This window comes from Takifugu flavidus, chromosome 4 (assembly GCF_003711565.1).
Source record: "Takifugu flavidus isolate HTHZ2018 chromosome 4, ASM371156v2, whole genome shotgun sequence".
NCBI lineage: Eukaryota > Metazoa > Chordata > Actinopteri > Tetraodontiformes > Tetraodontidae > Takifugu > Takifugu flavidus.
Genome location: NC_079523.1, coordinates 4,878,190 through 4,898,946, shown reverse-complemented (window position 1 = coordinate 4,898,946; position 20,757 = coordinate 4,878,190). Strand labels below are relative to the sequence as shown.

Below are 20,757 nucleotides of genomic sequence, written 5' to 3'. Positions count from 1 at the left end.
CTATAAAATCAATGTTTTGTCCAGTTCTACTGCTGTACAGCATCCATGGTAGAGGCTTAACCAGCCAAATAATGTAGTTACCAAAGCCCTCCCCGTTCCCCGGTATCTGGATCGATACAGCGTTGTGATCCTGCCCGAGCTCACGCTCCTACAGCGCGGGTTACCCGAGCCCCGTGAGATAAATTGACTCCCTGTCCACGGCTGCAAAAGCCGCCACAATTATCAGCTGTCTCCCATCCCGGCAAAGGAACAGATGTGAGGTCAGTGGAGGAAATGTAAGCGCTTCGGGGAGGGGGGGGGCTGTGCAACTGTCAGAATTAGCAGTTGAATAACAAACAGGAAAAAAAGATGTATTACTGCTTTTACTTCCAGGGAGTTAATCAGTGTGCTCTATTACTGATGTTGTGCAATAAATCATTACAGGACGCCTTAATGCCAGGTGTTATCTCAACAAGTGCCAATGAAGAAGCAGCAATTAGCTGATGGGAGCTGTTCAATTCCTCCAGATACAAAAGTGCTGACTGAGGGAATCTCCTCCACATCCTCTGGGCCAAAAGAGATGGCGTGCATCATAAATAATTTCACCCTTCTGAACTTGAGCTTTGTCCAACACTTGAATATTGCATGTCTTAAACAGCCGGATGTGCAGCATGGGGGCGGTCAAACTGACCCACAACCTGCATTAATATTTGATCCACTATGCTTGAAACTCACCGAGATGATGGCCGCCAGAGTTTCAATGCCCCCGGTGCTAAGCGTGATGTACGGGACAATCTCTTGGTTGAAGCCAGCCTCCAGAAGGATCCCATTGGTGTAGTACCAGAGCTGAAGACAAGCATGTGATTAGCAGCAGTCACCTTCTATCAGCTGTCTATCACGCAAGACGGGACCGGATTTTCTTTACCTGCTCCTAAACATTTGGATCAAACATTTAAATGGATTTCAGTCTATGTTCTTCTGGTATTATTACCAGAGTTGACAGAAGCTGCCGCTCCCTCGCGGGAGGAAACGTGGCGACTGTCAACCCTAATGTCAGGAATTGTGATTCCTAAACTCAGCAGCCGTCTTTTGACAGGTGTGACGGGCAGTAAAAGGCTTGCAGGCTGATCAAAATTACATTCTCTTCTTGGAATTAGGATTTATGCAAATGAAGCATACTGTCATCTGTCATACTGACATGAGCTCTGATTTCCAGACTTGCGTCATATCCCAGAAGGTCATTATCGGAACAGATTTTGTATCAAAAACTCTTTTTTTATGATCTCTGTTTCAGACTTGACGCATGAATCAATTTGCATTTACCCCACACAGCAGGGCGGTCAGGCAAATTATACAGGCGAGTCACCACTTTGAGCTCTTCCTTTGCATATTTATATCAACTGACCTGTCGGACAGACATACAATGGAGCAGGGAGACCATTTTCCTCTAATAGATCAGCTCTGGATTTGTAAAATGGCAAAATTGGGAGGGCGAGGTGTAAATTTGGAAGAAGACAAGAATTAATATGAGCAAAATCTGCTTTGACACAGTTTTAATCACAAAAGATAATTTCACGTTATTTTTTTTCAAGACAAATTCTTATAGCGTCGACGTGCCCTGATGATTGAACTTGCTAATAAAGGAGGAGCCGTATCACACTCGTTTATAATAAAAATAATCTACTGATAGAACTTCAAAGGGACATATAACACACGCTGTCACACCTTATCTACTGTGAAGGTATTGGCTTTTCAATGGCTGCCAGGACGGGGAAGCATTTCTGCAGCTTCGTGTCTGTATTTCTCACCTAGAATCCCCCCCCCCCAGGTGGGATTTTTTCATGCCCGACAGCAGCCAAAGTGTCAAAATTCATCATTTGTTTTTATCATTTCTAGCTTTCAGCACAGTTCGACTGAGGCAAATGTGCAGTCCGTTTTTGAAGAGCTGAGGATGCTCCTCTGTCCAAAGCTTGGCCCAAAGTGAATGATACCCGTCTGACACCTTATCCCTCAAAAGTGGAATGAGGCTGCAGCTTACCGCATTGAGGCCGCAGAGCTGATAGGACGCCATGGTGACGACGACGGTGACGAGCTGCCAGCGAACAGTTTGGCTCTTCATCAGCTGGAAGACAGAGACGGCCTGCAGGGTTTCCTGAGCTCGGGCCTCCGCGTGCACCTCTTCTAGCTCCTCGGACACATCATCCTTCCCTAAAAACTTCTGGAAGGCTGACAAACACACACACACACACACACACACGCACAACATGAAGAGAGCTGCAATGCAATGAAATGTTTGTCTCATGTGTTTCACATGATGTTTCGTCAGATTCACTCCACACAACAGCATCGGGGAGGAATAAAATATTCAAAAGCTAATTGGGGAAGGGTTGCGTGCACAGCGCTGAGTCAGTTTCTGGGAGTGTGAAGGTCGTTTGAGTCTGCATTACTTGAAAGTGAAGGGCTGCAGGGAATACGTGAGTGTTCCTCGCTCATTTTAATCCTGCCGTCTGTGAAAGGCACGGTGGCTGAAGGTGATGGACATGAACCAAGATAAAAACACTAAGGCTTAAATCCTTAAATCGGAGGACCACCGCGGAGGACATGACCTGTCCAAATAAAGCCGAGCCGTAAAAATGTCTTACTTACTAACATTGGAAACCCACGCAGACATGAAGAAAACTTCCCACTTCCGACCAGAGCTGCCAAGCAGGGATTAAACCCTTTCTTTCTCTGAGGACTTAATTAGGTTTCCCTCATCAAGGGTCAGTAATCCTCACACTCTCATTTTGGGAAATTCTAATAAACAGCAGATGCAGATTAGACGGACATTTTGAGCAATGCTGAACTTGTGGCTGCTAATCTAATGTGGTTTCACCAACCTTTTAAGCTTCTCATTGGGATTTTTCAGTCATCACCAAAGGGTGTTCCCACGGCTCCTTTTTTTATATTAAAAAGATGAGACTTCCCCAAATTAACATCACAGCGTCCCTGAATTCCGACAGTTTGGCCGCCTTGAACGCCTCTAACCTGTGTGACCTTTAATCAGAGCACAGGACCACCACTCAAAGGTCAAGCTCAAGAGCTGTGTGATAACCAGCAATACTGGGCCTGGACCCCTCAGCCACACCCGGCTCCTGTAGCAGCCAGCCGTGGCCCTCGAGTCACAGTTACAAGATGCTCCAAACTCTGCTCCACTTCGGACGCAGGCATCGTGAAAGATTCTCAGCATCTCATTATTTTTCTACTCTTTTCTCCTGAAGAATGATTCCGTAAAAATCAAGAAGCCAAATGAGATGCCTTGGTTGCCAAGCTAATGAGTTGAACCAGTTTTACCGCAGTGATATACCTGCTGCAGAGGGCTTACTCCTCCTTGGACAGACTAAACACCACAGTGCGGGTCATGTTCTTCGACTTCTCTTCTGCCTTCAACACCATCCAGCCAAGACTGCTGAGGGCTAAGTTGGAGAACATGCAGATGGATGCTCCCCATGTTTCTTGGATTGAGGACTACCTGACAGGTCGACCACAGTTTGTGAGAGCTGTGTGTCCGACCCCCTGATGAGCAACACAGGAGCTCCACAAGGAACTGTGCTCTCCCCATTCCTGTTCACCACCTACACAGCTGACCTCCAGTATCACTCTGAGACATGTCATCTCCAGAAGTACTCGGATGACACAGTCATAGTCGGGTGTGTGGAGAATGGACAGGAGGATGAATACAGGGACCGTGTGGAGAGTTTTGTCAGGTGGAGCAGGGAGAACCTTCTGCAGCTCAACGTGACCAAGACGAAGGAGATGGTGGTGGACTTCAGTAAAAGCAAGTCCCCTCCCTCCCCAGTCTGCATTAGTGGGAAAGATGTGGAAAAAGTCCCATCTTACAGGTTCCTGGGTGTTTAGCTGGACAATAAACTGGAGTGGTCCACAAACACCAATGCTGTCTACAAGAAGGCCATGAGCAGACTCTAGTTCCTCAGGAGACTCAGGTCCTTCAGTGTTTGCAGCAGGATGCTCCACATGTTCTACCAGTCTGTCATGGCTAACACCATCTTCTTTGCTGTAGTGTGCTGGGGAGCAGGTATTAAAGCAAAGGATGCCAACAGACTCATCAAAAAGGCAGAGCCTGTTGTTGGATTTAAACTTGCAAACTTGGATGAGGTGCTGAGGGACAGGATGGTGTTGAAACTGCGGACAATCATGGACAGTCCCTCCCTGTAATGTTAATGTTGTAATTTTATTTCTATTTTATTCTATATTTATGTATATATGCTTATAATATGTATATATTATATTATGTATATATTCTATATATATATGCTTATAATATATGCTGTATAAATGCTTATAACGTTCTAATCTTATTTATTTATTTATTCTGTTTCTATACTTTGTATAGGTTGCTACGACAATTCAATTTCCCTACGGGGATGAATAAAGTACATCTTAATCTTAATCTTTAATGTTAATTGGCTGTGGTGAACCATCTTGGTGAAAATCTAAGAAGTGACAATTACGTGTCCTGATGTCAAAGTTCAAGTGCTTCACGCCCACTCGGCTCTGGTCGCTTTTCATGTTGCCAATTAAAACTAGCGGCTGGTGGACAAATGGAGTCAAGCAAGCGTCATCTCTCATGTCATCATCATCCGTTATCATCCAACTTTCATTTAGGCTCACATGAAAGAGCAAAAATAACCCCAGAGACACAGCTGATCAAAGTCATCAGCTGTGTCTGATTTTCTTTATGTGCTTCATTAACACAAAGTTAAGTTGGAGATGTGTCCTTCTGCTAACATGAAAGATCAGAAAGTTTGGAATCGATGGCTGGACGAGGCTGCGCATGTAGATTAGAATTTGGGCCAAAGTGGCTGTGAACTACAAAACAATGTCCTAAAATAACACAAGGGTTTTAATGTGGATAGTTTGCCTTCATTGTCCTCAGTGAAAGAAAGAAATCCGATTAAGGATCATTTCTATGAAAGAGTCCAAAAGATTTAATTACCAGAGGTGCCTCCTGGTAATAAGAGTTACACAATTAAGTCACAAAGTTAATGAATTTAATGAAGATCGGTGGGAAACAACGGAAGCTGTGCAGACATTCAGGATGAAGCTAATCTGGTCTCATCCTTTGATGTTAGCTGTGGCAGACGACAGCACATGCTGGGGTCTGTAACCCAGACGGATGAGGAGAAGGAAACGTATGAGATGAGTTGGAGATTAAAAAAGGCAAAAAGAAATCAGGCGCCGACATGAAACAAATAATGATGCGCGGCAGCGTGCACAGTGCCAGCCAGAGACATCCTCCCCTCTGAAGTTCAGCGCTACGGGATGCCTCCAAACAGAGTCATCCTTCTTTGTTTGCAGCACAGTAACTGCTGGGTGATGTGGCAAATAACCACCATCATCAACACGAGCCGCATATTTAAACAGCGTCATCAGCAACAATTGCCTGAGAATTGAGTGTCTGGCTGTAATACGGCAGCCTGATTGATGCTAGTTTCCCATCGTTCAAATCCCTGAAATTGAGGAAACTATTTCCATTTCAAACTAAATGTTAATCCGGCTCTAACTGCAAAAATAAAGTTTTATGAGGGAGCATCTACACTTTTTTAGATGGCCCATTTATTTGGACCTGCTGCAGGATTCCTAATTTTACACTAATCCGAAGAGCAAACTGGCTGCACAGGTTGAAAGGCTCATTTCATATTCTGGAAGTGCCTGAATCAACCTGTGTAAGTTCTGCTTAGCTCAAGTCGCCGCCAGGCAAAAACCCCATTTCTGCTCTGAGAGTCAGATCAAGATTTCATGTAGAATGATTTCATCTGTTTTTGGGACTCTTAGGAACGTGCAGATAAGGAGGATAAAGCCACTGTAGATTTCTTGCCTCAAGGCACTTCGACAAGGTCCCAGCTGGTCTAAACTAACACTTCTGGCTTTACTGCAGGGGGCGTGGAGAAGATAGGAAGTGCTCTGGGTCTGAAGTCTGAGCTTTTTTCTGTGAAGATAAAAAGGCCCATCTACAGCGGCTGGACAAATTGTCCCTGCATGACCAGTTCTGTGCTGGTGGAAGACGAATGTCTGGAACTATTAAAATGGGAGCGCCATTTACATGACTTTTCCTCATCACCACATTTGAAACAAGCAGCTAATTTCATCACATATTGTGACACACACGTTAGTAAATAGGCACCAGTACGACAAGATTACGTAACACCGAAGGCTGCATTATGATCAAAGCCTATTGGCTCTGAGCTTTGAAGAACAAAGTTTAAGAGTCTCTTCTGGAACTCAGCCATCCCCTTCTTGGCCCATCATCATTTCCTGAGAATTTCAATAAGATCCATTCATAAATTTTCGTTGAGTTTAGACAGACACAAACAAACCCCAGCTGTCACACAACCTCCTCGGTGGAGGCGATAAGAAAGCACGCGTGGTTTAATAACATTTTTACACCCTGGGAAGCATTAGCAGCGAGCCAAAGATATAATCATTTGTTCAGCGATGCGGGAACGTTCCTGTCCCATTGTAATCGTTATTGATGCTGTATACATTGGATGCATGCATAATTTGACAGAAATGTAGGCGAAGCGCTGTGTTGCATATATGCAGTACCTCTTCTGGCCCCTTCCTCGTCCCTCCTCTCCATCAGCAGGTAGCGAGGACTCTCGGGGAGGAAGGGCAGGACACACAGCTGCAGGACTGCTGGAAATGCCAGGAATGCAAACAAGTAGTTCCACCCAGATTCCTACAGTAAAAACACATTAGAAATATATGTTGGGAATAGGATTCCAACAGTTACCGTATTGAGTTCATTCAACACATAAGGTGCATGCGGGCGTAATAAGACTGAAGCCCAGTGATGCAATTTCTGCTGCAAATAAGCAATAGCAGCCTTTAAGACTGTAATTGTACATTATAGCCATGGGAAATGCAAATGATGAATGTGTGGAATATTACTTGAATTATTAAACTGTCCCCTTTGTGGTCATTACAAAAGTAGAGAGAAGGACCCATCTTGGGCCAGAGCTGTCATATAAGCTAACAGTGAAGATATGCCATTTGATGGATGAGGTTTCGATGCTGCTGATCTTTCAGAGGGCTGCAGGGAAGGTGGGGGGGGGGGGGTCCATGAGGGACAGGATGCTTTGGAACACTGAGCAAAGCTGCAGGAACAGTGGGATGTTTATCTGAACCCCACACAAATAACCACTTGTGCAATGGACACAAATGAATTCAATTAATATGTTGGTTCCATTTTATTATCAGTGGAGAAACATTCAATAGCTGCGATTTTCAAGGAGCTGTTGAAATCTGGATAGCAACGGGTCAGAATGGACTGATTATCAGTGGGTTACAGTTAGAGAACACAGACGCCTCCAGAATTATTACCAAATATAACATAAAAAAATACAATACAATAAATTTTGTGGAATTTGTTCTTATTTCCTAACTTTGGGATATAATGTGGAAGCTGAACATTACAAGAGTGGAAGTAATAATCAGCATAGACGGATATAATAAGAGGCCATTAACACTGGCAGGGAAGCAATTAAGGTTGTAATCAAAACCAATCAGATCAAAGTACAGCATGATGCCCATAATAGCATAAAACTGAATTCTTCTGAATTGAATTAAAGTGAATTTATTTTACTTTTCTGTTGTAATGCACATTCGTAAAATTCTGTGATAATAACGTTTCTCCTGAGCGGATCTATGTGAAGATAAGATGTGAGAGATGCAGTATGTGTTCTATACTGCTCTTTAAATGTGGATGAGTGTTTTCACCAGAGATGAAAACAGATAAAGGCTCAGCACATATAGCACGTACAGTTCTCTCTGAGCCTGAGGGGAAAGGTGAGCGCAACCACGAACCGCAACTCTTTTTCTGACAGGCAATTGGGATTCGTTCTGATCGCATAATAGCGCTCTGTTTAGAAAGCTAATAAAGAAACTGGAGTTAGAGGTTAAAAAGAGCATGAGATGGATAGTTAGGAGCCCAAACCAATGTCAGTGGAGAATAAAGGGTTTAAATAAACATTTTACTATTATTAGAATTGCTCGCCAGAGCTGCTGGAAAATATGTAGAAAAAGAGAAAGAAAGAGAAAGAACGAAAGAAAGTAAGTTCCTTTTTAAACAGATTCATCTGCTGTTGGTGATGTTAAACATTTTTATGATCCGTCTGCGTTAAAGTGCTGATTGTTTCATACTTTCTGCTAAGCCTGATTGATTTCATGCACAAATAGATGTATTTATTAAATGTAGACATCTTAAAGTGCTTGCGTGTGATTCTAAAGCGGCCCTTTTTCCCCCCACGAGGCATTTCCCTGTGGACCTATAGGGATCCACAGGCAGAGCACGCTGTGTAGCATCGTTCCCTCCGACTGCTTTATCCCCGGTGACACATAAATCACAGCTCAGAAAGCTGCGCCGTGACCCCAGAGTTACACTTGTTTACAGAAAACTAGAAAGCGTCACTGCCGCATACGGAGAGCTTCGCCTTTTCCCGCTCTCAATTACGTCCTCGGAAAACATGGCGGCGTATCACTCATCCTGTCATTGCATGGAAATAGCTGCGAGGGGAAACTCGCCTTTTGTTGTCTGGATCTAAGAGAGGGGAAACAATGCGGTGGGTGCCACAAAGCCACGGAAATGTCAGCCATTTGGTGGGCTGGTGTCAACTACAAAACTAAAAAAGATTTGTCCCTTTTTATAAAAGTGAACGAGCTTAATTTCTGCTACTACTATTAATTGCAAATCTTAACTTCCACAGTGAGTGACGCTCTGAAATCGACTGTCCGCCGTTGTCAGGTGGATAATGGGCGATGCATCACAGGGGGCATGAACACGGAGGTGGAAAAAAAATCGTTAGCTGATTTGAAGTGGGAATAAAGTGGCATAAGACACCCTTTGTTCAAATTAGCTGTCACTTCCAACTCTTTATTTGTCGCCTCGGCAGCCCAATACTCGTGTCTCAGCTGGAACATTGGCTTAACGGTTCTCTAAATGATGCGTGTAAACTCGATCACACATAACGGCGCTCAAAACCCTCAATTTTCATAAACCTCATTGGTATAAGTCTCACATCAGCAGCCCTTAAGCCACTGGAACCCTCGATGGGCTGTGAGGCACCAGGATCTGAAAGATCATCCTGATCATCAGGATCATCCTCCTGCCTGGAGCTGCCTCTAATGAATGTCACCTCCTCTGGGAGCTGCTTTTTAGGAGACTCTTTCAGAAGAGAAAACTGACAATCCCTTCACCCCCCACTGTTAGTTTCGGGAAACTTTCCAATTTATGACCGATTCACTTTTCCCAGGATGGTAAAAGCTGGGCGTTTTCCAGGACCAAGAGAATTCAAATTGTGCAATCATGAAGAGTCTGATAAAACTACACCTTTACCTCCTGTTATTTTTGAACCAGAGTCATATAAACAGACTTGTGCCTCTCTCACGTGTGCCGACTCAAACACTGATGTGCATTCATTTGCACACTAGGTACAGCCATTCACACGTGAGCCTTCAAGCCTTTTGCGAGTTAGGTTGATCTACATATGTAGCAGGACTTGGCTTGAATAAAGCTGCTGCTGTTCTCTTTGTACAGCAGAGATCAATGTAATGACCAGCATATCTGACTCTCTTTCTATGCTGATAATGGCCTTTTATGTTGCAGTAGACTTTGTTTCTGCTGTGTGTCATTAGCGCCTAATACCCCCCCCCCCCCAGTCTTGTTCTCCTTCACCTTAGGCCCCTCCCCCTTCACTTTGTCTCCTCCTCTCTCACCTGTGGCAAATTTTTCTTGTATGACCGCATCTCATTCTCCCTCACCTGTGCTTCGTTGTTTCAGCCCTTCTAAGTAAACATCACCGTTTAATTAGCCGAGCTAAAACCTCACCGTCTTCTTTGCTTGTTGTTGTGAAGCATCCCCAGACGCCCCCGCCGGCGTGTAATTGGTGAACGCCGACCAGGAGGGACGTCAAGGTGGCATTGATTTCTGACTCGAGAAACAATTCCGACCGACATGACTCACGTGTGGGTAAAGGCCAGATTGGCTGTTGATGCGCCTTTTGCTGTTCACACTACGGTGGAAAATTCAGATCTGTGCCACATTAAGGAAGGATGGGGGGCGGTTAGATTCAGGCCACCTGGGCTTGAGACATCAGCAGCATCTCATCCTTCACCAACACAGCAACCACTGCTGAAATGTGGGACACAGGCAAGACTGTAACCCCCCCCCACACACACACACACACACAATCTCTTGTCCATTTACACAACCTTCCTGCGCCTGCAGGACACACAATGCAGATAAAGGCCACCGGCTGAAACCTCGCCGCTGCTGCACGCCGTTTTCTGATGAGTCCAGCATCTCTTGAGAGATCTGCGTCACACCAGCTAATTCCCGTTCACACCGAAACGGCGGAACAAACACGTCCCTAGTGGGGGGATGTCAGCGGCCAGGCGGGAAGGTGAAAGTCATTTTCATTTGTCAAAGCTTATCACCATTTTACACCCCTCAAAAAGTGACACCGTGGTTCTGATGAAAGGAACCGTGTTAAAGGCTCATCAGGAAAAACGAACGTCAGATAAGCATCTTTGGTGACCTTGTGGGGGGAGCTGTCTTCCCTGGAAAGCATCAGGCGGGTGAGAATCTATAAATGCAATATTTATAAATGCGCTCGCGTACGTGGGATGAATTTGTGGATGTGGTGAAATCATCCTTATGCATAAAAAATGAGCACCTGTTTGCTCGGAGCTCCGACACAATGCCCGTGTGTAAATGTTAGCGTAAATAAGAAGCAGCTGGGAATCGAAGAGGGGAGTTTGGCATGAGCCTTCAAAAGTAGAAGAAAAGGGAAAGAACGTGCGACTCAACATACCACCGACTATATTAGAAATGATCAAATGTGAAATATGTAGGATATCTGTAAAAGATTCGTGGGTTACTGCAAAGTTTATACGTGGGTGTCTGTAGGAACGCTGCAGAATAATGTGTGTTCAAACAAGAACCCCTCGCCGTTATAACACAGAATAGAAGACTAGGCAACATTTATTGACATTCACTGTAAAATAAAATCTTACTGACCTGACCCAGCAGCTCCGGCAGACCCAGCACTTGTCCTGTGAACACTCCCAAGCAGATGAGGATGGAGTTGAACTGGCCGATGGAGCCTCTGATGTGCCTCGGAGTAATCTCCCCCAGGTACATGGGAAGCACGCTGAGAGCTATACCTATGAGGAGGAGCAAGGCTTTAAAGATGGGTGACCCTGTTCATCTGAGAACGGTCTTCCAGTGTGGAATAACAGCTGGGTTATTGTGTTGCAATTCACTTTTTTGTTGTGTTAGGCATAGAGAAGATGGAGAATCAAGTCCGAATTGTTGTCCTGATTGTTTTGGGCCCACTGTGGCAGAAATCCATATCTGACTCCCAAACAGGTTTCTGCATCACAGCGGTTAATGAGGGCCGCAGCACAGGGGACAGGCCTGGAGATGATATCCAGAGTTTGGATCTCTGTCAGCTGCCATAGAGTCTGACCTCAAAGGAAGGTCTGACTATGGAGACCAGAGCTGGAGGAAAATGGAGACCCCGTGACATCAAAGCAGCCTCATTATCAGGGAGGGTTGGATTTTAGCTAAATTACCCAGATTATTGTGAGCTGCTGATGTTAAAAGGAGATTTTATGGTTATGGGGGTACAACAGCCCAGGCAGTTAGCAGGCTGGCTAATGGAGAGACCGTTCGCTTGTTAAGCTGACTGAGAAGAAAGTGGGAGAGTGGCTGCTTCTAGCTTAGAAAATAAACCACAGAGAGCAGATTCAGTCTTCCTTCATGGGAAACTGGGTGAAGGAAGGTCCCTGAAGCGCTTGGGCAATTAAATTCCCCCCTGTTGGAGTGATGCCTCTCTGTCTAATCTCTGAGCTGCCACCTTGTGAGCTCAGTTTGGACTTTTCTGCCACTTGCCTGAATAGCAGAAAAAATAGATTGTGGACTTCCTACTCAGAAAAAAGTCAGACTGCTGGATCTGTACTGATCAGCTCACACCGGCACACCTTTTGTGGACAGCGCACGACCACAGAGAGGAAAGGAAGCAAAATACACAGGCCGAAGGATGTGGAGGCGATGCGTCAAAGGGAAAGACAGTTATATAGAGAGTTATATTGGGCTTCCCCCCAAACTTTCTTAACATAAAAATAAAACAACACTCAACATCCCTGTTCTATGTGTCCAGCTTGTTTTTTTTCATTGTTCTGTGGGTGTTCTCCATCTGCTGCCTCCCATTAGCTCAGTTCCATGTGAATGCAGCACCAGACATGAGCCTTAAATCACTCCATTCTATAATGCACCATATGTAATGGTCCTATTTCAAGCGCTGAGCGTGGGGTTCTGAACCCAATCCATTGTACAAATAACAAGATTGCCCCGTTTTGAATCATGGGTCCAGACATTCCAACGTTAACACAAATCACTGGGCTGCATTTATACCAGCATGTTACATTAGCAGTGGAAAAAGGGGCGTTTTTATCGCTCATGCTTTCACGTGTGTTCCATAATGGTCATCATTATCTGTAATGGAATGGAGGTGTATTGATGCTCACACACCACGCAACCAGCCCATGATGGCGGCACCATTAATGAAGATGTGGTTGTGGTGCAACGTGTTCTCTGCATTTACACCAACGCATCTACTAGTTCAGGTGTGTAATGGCAACTCTGCAGAAATGTTAGATTGTCACCGATTGTATCTCCGCAGATCAATATCTAGACATGAACATGTTGCTGAATGAGTACTGACGGCCAAAACGAGCACTTGGGCGTCCCTATTGTAACATCTCCAGCCTAATGAATGAAACACTTACCAGAGTCCACTCCGATTATGAAGCGGCCAATGATGAGCATCTCAAAAGACTTCGCCGTCTCCCCCAGGGACATCAGCAGAGCGGCTATTACTGCAAAACTGTTATTGACCAGCAAGGTTCCTCTTCTGTGGGGATGAAGACGATACGGAAAAGAATCTCACTTGTAAGCGACAATTTTGGCACTGACCCAACAGTAAATAAATATTTTTTTAAAAACATTAACGGTTGCCCACACAGATTGGACAAAGGTCACATGATCAGCGTCAGTTTGTAGTCTTGCTTTTCCATCAGGACACGTGGAAGAGGATAGTTTTGTCCTCGTTTCCTCGTGCGCGCCTGCACTTTTTGAGATATTCGGTTTTTCCGTAGCAAAAACACAGCAAATCCCTCCAAAATGAGTCCAGCCTCGGCTGTCAGGATTCATCCCCAGCAGATTGGCCCACCGCAGCCGTCTGAGTCGCAGGGAGAGGCTGCGGGATGGATGAATTTGTGGGTTTCATTTTCTAAAGTAGTGGACAGGGCCAGTGAAACCATTCACACCTGTTCTTTTCTCACTCCTGGTGTCAGTCAGAGCAACCCTAATCTTTTCATTCCAGCCCCCCACCGCGTGAGATTTTCCCGCTGTTATTTTTTTGGGCTGATTCACAGACACGGTGAGACTTAACCTTGAGACAAAAGCAAAATGAAAGACCAAAATAGAGGAATGAAAGTCATTATTCAACCACCAGGCAGGGACTTATAAACTCTGGGTGTCCCTGCTGTGAGACAATCGGCTTCTTTTAGTTCCTACAGCAGGAAAGGCGAGAAAAATAATAAGCCTCACAAGAGCAGCCCACAGATATGCTCCCAATTCAAGTTTAAATGATTAGAAATTCATCGTCACACTTTTAGAATGTGAGTATTAATGATTGTCTGTATAAAATAAAGAATCACCGGTGATTCAAAGCACAGGAGCCGTTCCACGGCGCTTTGATGTTTTGTTGCCGGATTAACCGATTTTCAGGATACTGAAGGAAAATGGAGATAATTGGGAGGGGAAAAGATGACAATTTCTGCCAATAATTATATAAGAAGAAGCATTTTATTTCATAAAACAATATTTTCCACATCTTTGCTTTCATTTCTGAAAAAGATTTATTTTATATTTTAAAGCAGCAGAATACGGTTGAACTGAAGAAAGAAAAACAATTAAAGAAATAAAATCAAGCCATTCAAGCAAACAATTTGAAAAACCAAAATACTTTCTGGTATAAAACTACAGTATTTATTATGAAAGATACTTCGCTGATACTTATTTACTCGTTTTAGAGGAGAGATGAGTCTCTGCTGATATAATTATACAAAATAACGATTTAAGGTCGTTGACCCCAACTTTACCAGCGTTTACTTGAAATCATCAAAATAACGATCTGCTCATAGAAAAGGAAGCTGATGAATATGTGTGAATGATCAAAGGGCAGCAAGAAGTGCGTTTCTTTAAAAACTTTAGCCCTCTGCAGCGTTTCCAGCCTGCATTAATAAAGGCGGCCTCGGAGTCGACGCTGTATGAATAGTCAGAGTGTCACCTTAGTGCACCTTATTCCCTCATGTTGGTTTCCTCATAAATAAGCAACTCAAGTTGATTTTGTTGCTTTTGACCCGATTTAATCTGTTGTAGAAGGATGATCTGAGGTTCACTGAAGTCATCATAATCGTTCAAGAGCAACCATCTAAATTCGCTCCTCCCTGGGGGATGAGGAGGCGTTAGACGGTTTTTAGACAGTCACCTTCTAACAGATCTAATCTGAACTACTGTCTCCAACATCTTTCTTTGAGGCATTTAGAACTTTTTAAAACTTTACTGCTCAACTTTTAATGAACCGGACCTTCCCCGCACGTCCTCGTCCGCTTGAATATTCAACAGCTCTCAGTTTCAACCTTTCCCACACGCGGGGCAAAGACGACCAGCTGGCCGACGGACGTCGTGTGGCCGACACGGAGCAACACGTCTCAGCCTAATCAACAGACAGAGGATCACCACTTAAGATCCTGGAGGTGAATGTAAAGGTTATCTGAAAGGACTCGATGGGGGAGGGGGGTGTCTTCAGAGTCGTTCAGGCCTCAGAGACAGTCCAATTGTATAAGATAATAGAGTCTTCTGAACTCTACAGCATGACGGAGAGAAAATCTGGCCTGTATCCGAAAAAAGTTAGCACTCTGCAGGAAGACCTCGGAGAGGAGATTGTTCCAACTTCTGCTGCCGTAACAATTATATAAAAGAATTTGTTCCATTTATAGTGATATAACTTTCTGCAGGTGCGTTTCCTAAAATGCTGAACTTTAGTTTAACAGTTCAGCGAACGCTCCCGCTGAACTTCTGTTGCTACATCCCTTTAAAACCTCTGCGACAGGTCCCTGACCTGCTGGGCGCTGCCGGTGACAGCGTGTTTTGTAGGTACGGTATGCCCAGACATGCCGCGCTTATCCACGCTGACGTTATTCGGAGCGATAACGACACGGTCGGTTCCCCAAGTTGGTGCGTTTATCAGCTGATCTCTGGTGAAAATGTGTCAATATTGTGAAACTTTTGTAGTTTAGATAAAACTCTTCAGAGACTCTGACGCCGCCGCTGCCACAGTTCTGGGGGGGGGGGGGGTGAAAGTGGAAAATGAGTGTTCCTGACTGACGATGAACGACCTTACCTTCCCAGCACTCTGATAATGTAAGAGACTGACAGCGCTCCACAGAGGCCCCCGATGGCAAATATGGACACTGTGATGGACCAGAGCAAAGTGACGGTCTCCGCGGCGACAGGCTCATTGTACCTGTCAATCCAGGTCTGATTGTAAAAGGCTTTGATGTACTGTAGGAACAGAAACAGACACCTTTCCAATCAATTATCATCTCAATTCACCTTTATTTAAGACGGAAAATAGTCCCTTTTCAATGGTAAGAAAGCTAGTTTCAGTGTGTTAGTTTTAGTCACATGACTCAGCTTTTATATCAACTTTCAGAACCTTGGAAATGACATTAAGTGTTAAGAACATAAAGTATGAACACAATGTTCCACCTGTGAGGCCACGTCAAACAGGTAACGGTTACCAGGCATCATCGTAAGCACAAAGTGAGTCTGCAATCAGCTGCCCGATATTTCTGCATGTACTGAGGCTGCATTCACACGTGAACTGCAGTCTGAATTTCGAGGTTAAAATACAAATTCAGAAGAAAAATAACATGTTTTGCAAGTGGTTAATGTTGCAAACACTTTGCATCGCTGCACGGTAACCAAGAATAAAGTATTCCAATAGCTTAAGTCAACCTCCTTATCCACAATTACTGAAAGAAATGAAACAAAGTTCCGTCCAAAAAAATTTAAAAATCTGATTTGCATTCCGAATGCACAGATTCCCCGAGGCAGGATATGATAAGCCTGTGTGCACATCATAATCAACGATTAAAATAATAATTAGTCGAGTATTGATTTTGCCACCGAGGAGCTAAATCAAATACGAGCAGTCCACACCGTAATGGAATTAAATTTACTGAACGACATCTATAACATACGCAATAAGACGCGGCATCGCCGCGGTGATGGAGATAGAAGATGAAGATACGCCTCATTAGATAGTTTTCCTGTGTCTGCATCTTCTTCTTTCCTGTCAGTAAGAAAGTAACAAAGCTCCGTTTTGGTAAGTCCGCTGGGCCTGGCCTCCATCCCGCCTGCTCTCCACTGACCCTGATCTCCAACATCTGTCGCTGACCATTCATCCGTGCACTCTGCTCGCTCCTCCATCAGCTGTTTGTTCACAAACCCATTACTTTCTCCCCATTGTCCCTCTGACAGTGGTTCACGAGTGGTTCAGCAAACAAGAAAACAGTCTGGGACGGACGCTCTCACCAGCTCTGACTATTTTTTGGTCTCCAACTGGACACATGGAGGTTTTTCCGTGACTGATTTTGTCTTCTGCAGATTGAGGTTGGATCTAATCTCCTCACTCTGTATTAATGTAAAGAGGTGGATATTATATGTTTCCACAGGGGAACTATTTCTTTACCATTTTTTATTTTTTGCTTTTACAAAGCAGGGGTCTCCGCTCGTCTTTCTATTTTGTTTCTATTTGGTTTGTGCCAGTATGGCGACGTTGCTGGAAACATGGAGGAGAGGTTTCCATTCGAGAGGCTGAAGACGACAGAGCGATTCGTGCGGCGAGGGAAACTGAATTATACCATATTTCTCTATTTACCTCAAATACAGTCTGCACCGTGAGCACAAACTACGGGGTTCTTTGGTGAGGCTGGTTTGAAACCATTTACATGAAGAACCAACAATTGTTGCAAGGACTCACGGTTGCGGGTGCGTTGACCACCGAAAGGTTGTAGCCGTAGATGAAGGATGAGCCGAGGGCGCCGAAGAAGGCGGCGCTCAAGAGACAGGCTGTAATTGGCTGCTGCAAGAAAGAAAGCAACAAAGCATGAGCACATCCATCCAAGCACATTTATTAAGTCTCCTCCAACCAGTGGGAGGCAAAAAAGTGCCAGTTATTTAACTGTTGGCAGGTAAATTAGGCGGTGGGTGGTCAATACAGTAAATCATTTAACAATACATTTGAGTATTAGAACATGGTGCTGACTTGTAAAACAAGATGATTATTTTATTGAAAACTGCATGCAAATTACGCCTGTTCACTTGGATATTGGCCCAAGGACCCAAGTGTTTGCAGCACGGGAGTTGAGTCACCCAGGACCTCACACTTTGTCCTCATATATAATTATGTGATGAAAATATCTAATTTGGTCTTTGACCAGCAGTCTGGTCCCATGAGGTTTTTGTTGACAACGCTGGCAACAGGTGAATTAGAAGCACACCTACGTTAGAGGAAGCGCACTCACATCGCGAGACAGTTACGAACGTGTCATGAGAGACAGGTGTGCGGCGCGTAGTAGTGCACACTGGGAAATGTAGTGCAGCCATAGGGAATTCCTATCACGAATAGCGAAGAGAGAAATGGAACGGGACAGGGTAGGATGACTTCATGAGAACTCCAGGTAGGCTGTAAAAAGTCCCGGTAAGCCAGAAGCTAACCACTTCAGGCAATAATGTCTCCAGCCAGTTAACTGGTTGGTGTCATCAGAGGAATAGTGAGCGGTTCCAGGTTCTTCTAACTAAAAAAAACAACAACAAATAACGTATACTCGTACCTTCTGTTTCTGCTGCGTCTTGCTCATCTTGTTTTCTTCCAAACCTTTCTGTTCCATGTCACAGATCCAGCGCCCCTATAGAAGGACATATAGGAATAACAAAAGCCAGATGTCACAACAGCGAGGAAAAGGAATATTACAAGAATCATCTGCTTTGAGGAAGTGAAACTGGGTCATTGGCTGACAGGCCAGAAAAGATGGAAGCATGGGTGTAATCGTGTCCAGATGCAGCCTAAACATGACCCTTTATTTATTCTAATAAAGATTCAATTCAATGATGCATCAATGAGGCGTTTAAACATTCGGTCATGTGAGAACACGGGGGGGTTAATCAAAAGAAACAGCTGTGATATTCCTCGTATTACCTGGTGGCGCTCACAGGTGGGGTGGGCGTGGCTTGTCCCTGACCACACACCGTTAAATACAACAAAATTAGTGGGAATGCTTCTAAAAGCATATAGCAAGGGCATCGTCCTAAACACCCTTTTTATTTAGACCACGTAAGCTTGTGAAAAGGTTGCATTTAAATATATAATTTCTTGATGGAATAGGAGTTTGTTAAGTAGATTTAAGTGTCGCCAGAACATCAAAATTCATCAAAAGTGAGACGTTTTAAGGCCAGTGAGTAATTTTTTCGTGGTATTAATGAGTACGGCTCCTTGAACTGCAGAAAAAGGACCGCGCCCATCGCAATAACCCCCCTTGCTGATCCTTGCAGGGTCTTTGTCAAAAAGACATGTGGAAATTGTGCGACACTTGGTGGTGATTCGGTATAATTCCACTAGCAAAGGCAGGAATTCATTACAGGATGGAAATCCCATTAAACTGACTGTAGCGGCAGCAGGTGCGCTGATTTCAGATGACATTTTGCAGAGGAACTGATAAACTTCACTGAAGCAACACTGAAAAGATGCTGACACTCGGTTTTGGTTTTTGGAATTGCAACACTTGTAGTTTTTCCTTCATAATCCATGTAAACTACACCAGTCTATTCCATGTATATGAGTAAAAACGGGTTCACAGTGAGGGTGACATCAAGGAAAATCTGCCCTCCTGCTCAGAGAAGTCTGCACACTAAAGGAGCATTCCCTCAATTTATCAAGAGTCTCGGCAGGTTCTTACCTCTTACGGCCGTCAGCAGACAATGAAAGGCAGCGCGAGAGGTGAGCAAGAAAAACTTTAGCAGGAGACATGATAACACTGGGGTGGGGGGAATCATTAACTCTGACATGCCTCTCGAAGCCGTTCACATGTCCCTGGAATCAGAGGTCAGCTGTGCTGCAGGCCAAAATAAACAGGTTTTTTTTTTAAATTTTCCATATGGTTAAATAACGTTTTGAGTGATCAAACAGAACCTCCCAACTGGTGTATTGTCAACAATCATTTGCTTGTTTTGCACATACTGTATATGAGGTCTAAGCACATATGTGACTTTAGATCTCATATATGTGCACAACAAGCACTCACTCATTTAGTTTCACCCATTCAAGTCTTTAAGCAATGTGGTTCAATCCAAGCTGCAAAACAGCTTAAACAAAAGCTGAAGGATATTTGTGCAGGAGGGTGTGTGAATAAATGAAAAATAACTCTGATGAAAGGGAAAACTACAGCTAGGCTGAATTAATCGCTCCAAATGATGTTCTTCAAAAAGCAAATTAACAGCATCTGCACTTTGAGACAGTGAACCGTGTTTAAATCCAAAAAGCCAAATCAAATACTGAGATGAAACAAAGTTCTCAAATGCTTTCGATCTAAAACATTTCCAAGTAGAGTGTTGTGTAATTATTACCCGGTGAATAGAATTATGCTGTTAGTGAGCCAGAGTTTAATTTTGAGGTTATTGCAGGCTGAGGACAAGGTGCATTTGAGTGGCACCAATACAGTCCTTCCTGTGTTCCACCCTCATTATCCACTGATTCATCACTTTCTACAGCATGCATTAATTCATGTGTCTGTCCAGCAGCAGCAGCACAGCAGAGTAGCAGAGCAGCAGCAGCAGCAGAGCAGCAGAAGTAGCAGCAGAGCAGCAGCAGCACAGCAGAGTAGCAGAGCAGCAGAGCAGCAGAGCAGCAGAAGTAGCAGCAGAGCAGCAGAGCAGCAGCAGCAGAGCAGCAGCAGCAGCGGCAGCGCTGATATAAAGCCCAACAGAAATGTCATGTTTTTACCTTGAGTTGTGCGCGACACATTGTTACAGGGTGAAAGCAGAAAAGTTCTTCTGTCAGGAGTCATTTCTCAGTTCTTCACCTTTGCAGCAAAACTCTGCTACATTCTTGAGGAACGCCGTCACGCCTCATGACCAAAGTCCAGAATCCCCACCCCACGAGAGTGCCGTCTTTTACCACGGAGACTCTAGCCCACGAGCACGAACACCAAACACGAGAAAAGTACTTTTCTGCCACTGGAGATATTTCTTACTCTTTGGCTGCTTTTTGCCTCACATTAAAATAACAACTTGCTGCCTAAAACAAACATTTCTTCCCAATGTGTGATGCAATAAAAGCACCATGAATGTGGTAATTAGAGGACACAGATCAGACTCTGTCAAATGGGATGTATGGAAAAATAGGCACGCTTAGCTTGTGTAAATTCAGGTTTGATAATGTGGATTTAGGTCAAAACTGCAGCCTTCTAATAACAACCATCCCCCCCCCAAAAAAAACAAATTCCTCATTTAATTCTGATGAACTGTAACAACACAGTTGGGTCAACGTCTCTTTGTGTTGCTGGTTCTTTAGCTACTGGAATCTCACA

General features: G+C 44.2%; 1 protein-coding gene and 1 long non-coding RNA gene across 5 annotated transcripts in view; one reads left to right on the top strand and one right to left on the bottom strand.

Moving 5' to 3' along the window:
• slc2a9l2 (solute carrier family 2 member 9, like 2) overlaps positions 1-20,325 on the bottom strand; it is a 47,204-nt gene extending 26,879 nt beyond the window's left edge. The window contains exons 1-10 of one of the 4 annotated variants that reach the window (XM_057030795.1): positions 20,172-20,309; positions 19,129-19,284; positions 18,007-18,081; positions 17,154-17,255; positions 15,510-15,670; positions 12,829-12,953; positions 11,057-11,202; positions 6,586-6,718; positions 2,018-2,205; positions 715-825 (exon numbers count right to left, since the gene is read on the bottom strand). In XM_057030795.1, the coding sequence (XP_056886775.1) occupies positions 715-825; positions 2,018-2,205; positions 6,586-6,718; positions 11,057-11,202; positions 12,829-12,953; positions 15,510-15,670; positions 17,154-17,255; positions 18,007-18,063 (1,023 nt within the window). In that variant the 5' untranslated portion in view covers positions 18,064-18,081; positions 19,129-19,284; positions 20,172-20,309. Of the gene's footprint in view, positions 1-714; positions 826-2,017; positions 2,206-6,585; positions 6,719-11,056; positions 11,203-12,828; positions 12,954-15,509; positions 15,671-17,153; positions 17,256-18,006; positions 18,082-18,371; positions 18,833-19,128; positions 19,285-20,171 lie in introns of those variants that run through there. The other 3 variants (XM_057030794.1, XM_057030796.1, XM_057030793.1) reach the window with 3 other exon arrangements.
• LOC130524549 (uncharacterized) lies at positions 17,715-18,286 on the top strand. The gene is made up of 2 exons (XR_008950163.1): positions 17,715-17,853; positions 18,071-18,286. It is a non-coding gene; the product is annotated as an uncharacterized LOC130524549 (long non-coding RNA).
• Positions 20,326-20,757: the final 432 nt, after the last annotated feature.